General features: G+C 65.5%; 1 protein-coding gene and 1 long non-coding RNA gene across 5 annotated transcripts; one reads left to right on the forward strand and one right to left on the reverse strand.

The window, feature by feature from the left end:
• Positions 1–447: 447 nt before the first annotated feature.
• Positions 448–5006, reverse strand: LOC113941324 (calsenilin-like). Of its 4 annotated transcripts, none has more exons than XM_027632486.1 (9): positions 4957–4999; positions 3520–3682; positions 2347–2471; positions 2191–2260; positions 2014–2084; positions 1678–1785; positions 1493–1597; positions 1348–1410; positions 448–887 (listed from the first exon to the last, which is right to left on the reverse strand). In XM_027632486.1, exons 1-9 carry the CDS (start codon positions 4984–4986, stop codon positions 783–785), a joined length of 840 nt encoding a protein of 279 aa, XP_027488287.1. In that variant the 5' UTR covers positions 4987–4999; the 3' UTR covers positions 448–782. The 4 variants fall into 4 exon arrangements, with proteins under 4 accessions (XP_027488287.1, XP_027488288.1, XP_027488290.1 ...); XM_027632487.1 differs by having other exon boundaries at positions 448–935; positions 4957–4997; XM_027632489.1 differs by lacking the exon at positions 1678–1785 and having other exon boundaries at positions 4957–5006.
• LOC113941326 lies at positions 1971–3640 on the forward strand. The gene is made up of 3 exons (XR_003525649.1): positions 1971–2064; positions 2675–2826; positions 3531–3640. It is a non-coding gene; the product is annotated as an uncharacterized LOC113941326 (long non-coding RNA).
• Positions 5007–5527: the final 521 nt, after the last annotated feature.

The following is a 5527-nucleotide window of genomic DNA, read 5'->3' on the forward strand; positions in this document are numbered from 1 at the left end:
CGGGAATGGGACCATTATAGGGATTGGGACCGGGAATGGGACCATTATAGGGTTTGGGAGCGGGAATGGGACCATTATAGCGACTGGGACTGGGACAGGAACGGGGACTGGGGCAGGAACTGAGATAGTGACTAGGAGAGGGACTGGGACTGGAGTGGGGACTGTGTCAGGGACGGAAAGAACAACAGGGGCTGGATTAGGGGCAGGGCCAGGGAGGGGACAGGGAGAAGGACAGGGCCAGGAACTGGAATGGGGCAGGGATGGGGACGGGGATCGAGGCCAGGACAGGAATGAGGACAGGGATGGTGGCTGGGACTGGGGCAGGGACTGGGATTGGACTGAGACGGGGACGGGGGCAGGGACACTGCACAACTGTCACGTCGCACTTGACTCCGTTTCCCCCTAAATCGTCACTACGTGGTTTATTTATAAAACAACCCCCTCTCCACGTGCTGGTGGGGGGGCTGTGGCCTCGTGGGGGTCCCCTGAGTGATGAGGGGGGAGGCGGGTCTGTGTGCTTTTGGTTGGTGTTTGGGGGCTCCATTTCATGCCTGGAGACCCCCACTCAAGAACTCCCCACGTCCCAGGGGGTCCCTTCCCTGGGGTGTGCCATCTCCAAGGGATCCTGTCTCTGAGGGGTCCCCACATCCCAGGGAGTCCCCTCTCAGGGGGTCCCTGTGTCCCAGGGGTCCCCACCCCGGGGGGCCCTGGTGTCGGGGTCCTGTTTGTGCCATGTCAGGTCCCTATGCCACCCAAGGCAGGGGGTCCTTGTCGAGGGGGGCTCAGCCCCCCGAAATGGGTCCATCTTGCAGGTGCCAGTGCCGTGCTGGGGGCTCTGGTGGCAGCGTTGTCCTTGTCCCCTCCTGTCTCCAGGGGGGGCCCAGGGTCTAGAGCACGTTGTGGAAGATCTGCATGGAGCTCATGATGTCCTTGTCCTGGAGGGGAGAGGACAGAGACTCCCGTGTCCCCCTCCTCCCATCCCCCTCCTGCCATCCCACTCCCGTCCCTCCCATCCTGCTTCCCTGTCTCTCCCCTCCTTCCCCCCCCAATCCTGTCCCCTCTCTCCTCTCCCCACCGCCCAACACCCCCCATCCCACACTTCTCCTGTCCCTCCCTCCCATTCCTCTCCCAGCCCCCCTCCTGTTCCCCCCTCCTGCCATTCCCTTCCTGTCTCTCTCCTCCTGTCCCCGCTCCCGGGGTCACCCCCTTGTCCCCATCCCTCCTGCCCCCCCAGCACATCACTCTGGGACAGAACTAGGAGCAGGGGGATGTCTCAGACTCCAAGGCCTGGCAGGATGGAGGAAGAGGAGGGTGGCAGTGCCCCCCAGGCCCCCGGAGTCCCCCCACCTCCTGGCAGGTCTCCAGGAACTCCTCGAAGGTCACCACACCGTCCCCGTTCCTGTCCATCTTCTGCAAGGGAGTGGCCGGGGCTGAGTGGGGGTGGGTGGCCCCGGGAGGTGGCCCCGGGAGGAGGCAGAGGGGACAGTGTCACCTGGAAGAACAGCTCCATGTGCTGGGCCGGGGCGCTGGCCCGCAGGGTGGGCTCCGTGCAGGGCCCCATCATGGCATAGATGGACTTCATGATCTCCAGCATGTCCTGGGGGCACACAGAGCATGGCACATCCCTCTCTGGGTGCCCCCCGCTCCGCCAGCCCCCCTAGTGACCCCCAGTGTTACCTCCTTGGTGACGTAGCCGTCCTTATTCACATCGTAGAGGTCAAACGTCCACTTCAGCTTCTGCTGCTCCGTCCCCCGCAGCAGCACCGAGAGCCCCACGGCGAAATCCTGCCGTGGGTGTGAGCAGGGAGGGACCCCAACCCCCCTCACAGCGCTCAGCCCCCCCTCCTGCTGCCACATCGATCCTGGGGCGCCCAAGGGATTTGTTCCCTATTGATCCCGTTATTTTTAACCATCCCCCCCTTGTGCTGCAGTGCCCCTGGCACCACGAGGGAGAGTTCGGCCACAGCCTGGGAGGAGGAGGAGGATGTGATGAATCACGCCGGGAATTCCCACCTGGAAGCACAGAGCCCCGTTGTGGTCGGCGTCGAAGGCGTCGAACAAGAGGTGGGCGTAGGAACTGGCGTCTGCAGGGCAAGGAGACAGTGACTCCCCCCACTTTGGCAGGGGCTGTTTGTTCGGATGGGCCCCCCCAGGCCCCCCCTGGCAGGTTTGGGGGCCCCCCTGACTCACCGCCCTGGGGGAAGAACCGTGAGTAGATGAGTGTGAAGGTTTCCTCGTCCACGAGGCCGCTGGGACATTCCTGGGAAGGAGGTGGCGCCTGGTGACACTGGAGACCCCCAGGACCCCCGTATGTGGGGTCAGGGGGTGAGGGACCCCCAAGCTCACGTTCTTGAAGCCACGGTAGAGGGACTGAAGCTCCATCTTGGTGAAGTTGGTCCGGGCCAGGAGCTGCTCCAGCCCCTCGGGTTGGTGCCGGATGGTCGGGAGCTCCACGTCGGCATCGCTGTTGTCTGGAGAGACCCCCCCGGACAAAGATCCCCCTTAAAAACAACACCCCCTGCCCTAAAGCCACCCCTATCCCCTTTAAACCACCCCCACCCCCCAAAGCCAACCCTTCCACCCCTTAAAACCACCTCCATTCTCTCTAAAACCAACCCTCCAACCCTTAAAACCACCTCCATCCCCGCTAAAACCAACCCCATCCCCCCTACAGCTACTCCCATGGCCCCAAAACCACCCCAGGGTGCCATGGTGGACCCCAGAATTCCCTTTGGGCCCCTGGAACACCCCAGGTGTCGAATCCCGAGGGGTTTCCCGCATTCTGGAGGCACGGAACATTCCAGAGCCGCCTCTCCCCGGCCAAAGGTAATTAATAAATGATGGTTTATTAATAATTCCAGCCTGGGGAGCCCCCACGGAGCCTCCCGGTGCAGAGGGAGGGGTGGGAATTTTGGGATGGGGTTGGGACCCTGGAAAATCCCCATGGTCCCCCCAGAGGGGTTGAACCTCCCAGTTCCTGCTAAGCCGGGTCTCAGGGGGGCTTGGGGGGCAGAGAGGGAGTGGGAGGGCCTGGTGTTGTGTTTTGAGGGGGTTGGGAGTCAGTGGGGGCCTGGGGATCCCTGTGTCCCATCCCCAGGGGCCTTTGGGGGTCTCTGTGGTGGCAGAGCCTCCCAGCTCGGGGGGGGTTGGGGATTAACAGCAGCTCAGAGCCACCCCCTCCCACCTTGGGGATGTTTGGGGGTCCCTGTTATCTGTTGACAGGGAGTGGGGGCACCTTGGGAGAGGCAGGGGGGCACAGCACTGGCACAGCCCCCCAGGGAAGGTCAGAGCAGGGCTGGGCCAGGACACTGCAAGGGGGGGCTGGAGGGGGGCTGGGGGGACCTGCCCTCTCCACCACCCCCCAAACCCTCAGCCTTCACCCCAAACCCTCATGGGGGGGAACCCCAAACCCGGCTGGTTGGACCTCAGAGGGCCCGACAGGTCACTGACGGGGGGAGGGATGGGAGGGATTAATTAACTCAATAATTAGGGTTCATTAAGGTTATAACTGGGGGGTACCTTCCATGGAGATGGGCTCCAGGATGCCGAACTGCTTGAGGACGGCGATGAAGAGGAGGATGACCACGGCCACGGCGCACAGCTCCATGCTCTGGATGCCCATGGCCCCCGGGGGGGGCTTGGGGGGTCCCCCCAGACCCCGGCAGGGTGTGAGCAGTGGGTGCTGCGGGAGCGCAGGGCGGGTGCTGTGCCCGCCCGTGCCCGCCTGTCCTGCCTCCTCCTCCTCCTCCTCCTCCTCCCTTGGCACTCGCCCACCCCCCCGGCCCCCCCGGCGCTGCTTTCCCACATTTTATTTTTAGCCCTCTCCCTCCCCCTGAAGGATTTGGGGGGGCCCAGGGGCGCTGCCCCCCCCTCCCCGCAGCACCCCGGGCTTGTGGCTGCACAGCCGGGAGGTCAAACCAGCACCGGACTCAAAACTGGGGGGGAAAAAGGTTGTTTTGGCCCCCCCCCGCCCCCGGTGGGATCGATAGGATCGATGGGGATGAGTAAGCAGCGAGGGGGGGGGAAACTGAGGCAGGGGAGGGGGCGGGGGGCTGGCCCTGTGCCCCCAGGTCTGTCCCCACCCCTCCAGGGCTGTCCCTGCCCTGGGGACATGAGCCCTGTCCCTCCAGATCTGCCCCGGGGGTGTCCCTGTGCCCCCAGGGGTGTCACGTTCTGTGGTCCTGGGGAGATTGTCCCTGTCCCCCTGGGGCTGTTCTGTCCCCAGAGCCCTGGGACAATCTGTCCCCATCCCTCAGGGGTTTTCCCTGCTCCTGGGGACATCGGCCCTGTCCCCCCTGAGCTGTCCCTCTGTCCCTGGGGTGTCCCTGTCCCCACATGGCCCTAAGGCTCCAGGAATGTCTCTCTGCAGTGTCTTGGGCTGGTCTTGTCCCCAGAGTTCCAGGGACATTGTCCCTGTCACCTTGAGGGTGTCATCGTGGTTCTGGGGACATTGGCCCTGTCCCCCCAGGGCTGTCCCTGTCCCTATCCCTCGGGGTGTCCTACCCCCACGGCTCCCAGGACATCATTCCCATCCCCGCCCCGCCCCCCCCGTGTCCCTGGCCCTGTTCTCCCCTGGGACTCTCGGCCCCAAGGCCCCGGGACCATCTCTCTGGAGGTGTCATGTCCTCATGGTCCCCAGTTCTTTGTCCCCCTCCTCCAGGGCTATCCCACCCCCGTGGTCCCAAGGACATTGTCCCATCCACCCTGAGATGTCTTCGTCACCTCCAGGGGATCCCTGTCCCCCCTCCCATCCCCCTCGGGAACACTGTCTCTGTCCCCCTGGGGGTTGTCCCTGTACCTCTCCAGGTGCTCCCATTCCCAGCTTCTACCTCAGGGGCACAGTCCCTGTCCCCCCAGGAGTGTCCCCACAACCCCCAGGGTTCCCCTGTACCCCCAGAGTGTCCCTGCCGCCTCGTGGGCTGTCCCTGCCGCCCCCTGGGTGTCCCCATCCCTGACTCCGTCCCTGTCCCCCTCGCGCTGTCCCATCTCCCTCCGCCCTCGGCGACCCCCGGGGGCCGCACTGGGGGCGTGGTTTTGTTTTCTAAGGGGCGTGGCCCAAGAAAGCCGCGTGGCTCCGCCTTGGGGCGTGGTCAAGCTCCGGGGGCGGGCTTCACTCACCGCCCGCCCCCCGATCCCGCGTGACGTCACTTCCGCTTCCGCCCCCGCAGCGGAAGAGCCGGTGCCGCCATGGCCTCAAGGTTACTGCGGGTGAGCGCGGCCCTGCGGCTCTTGCCCGGCGTTTCCGCCCGCGCCGCGCCCGCGCGCCAGCTCGGCGTGCCCGGTGAGTGGGGACCGGGGGGAGGGCGGCGCGGGGGGGGCGCGGGGAGGGGGCGTGCGGGGCCGCAGGGGGGGACCGGGCGCGATGTCCGTGCCTCCCACCCGTGTGACCGCGGTCCACAGGGAGCCTGGCCAGCGATGAAGAACAGGCGACTGGGATGGAGAGGAAGGTCATGGAGGCCCTGAACAAGGGCCTGGTGAGTGCAGGGGCACCCGGGGGGGGCGGGGGGTCTTAGGGAACTCGGGGGGG

This window comes from Corapipo altera, unplaced genomic scaffold, assembly GCF_003945725.1.
Source record: "Corapipo altera isolate COAL_440 unplaced genomic scaffold, ASM394572v1 60793, whole genome shotgun sequence".
Classification (NCBI taxonomy): domain Eukaryota; kingdom Metazoa; phylum Chordata; class Aves; order Passeriformes; family Pipridae; genus Corapipo; species Corapipo altera.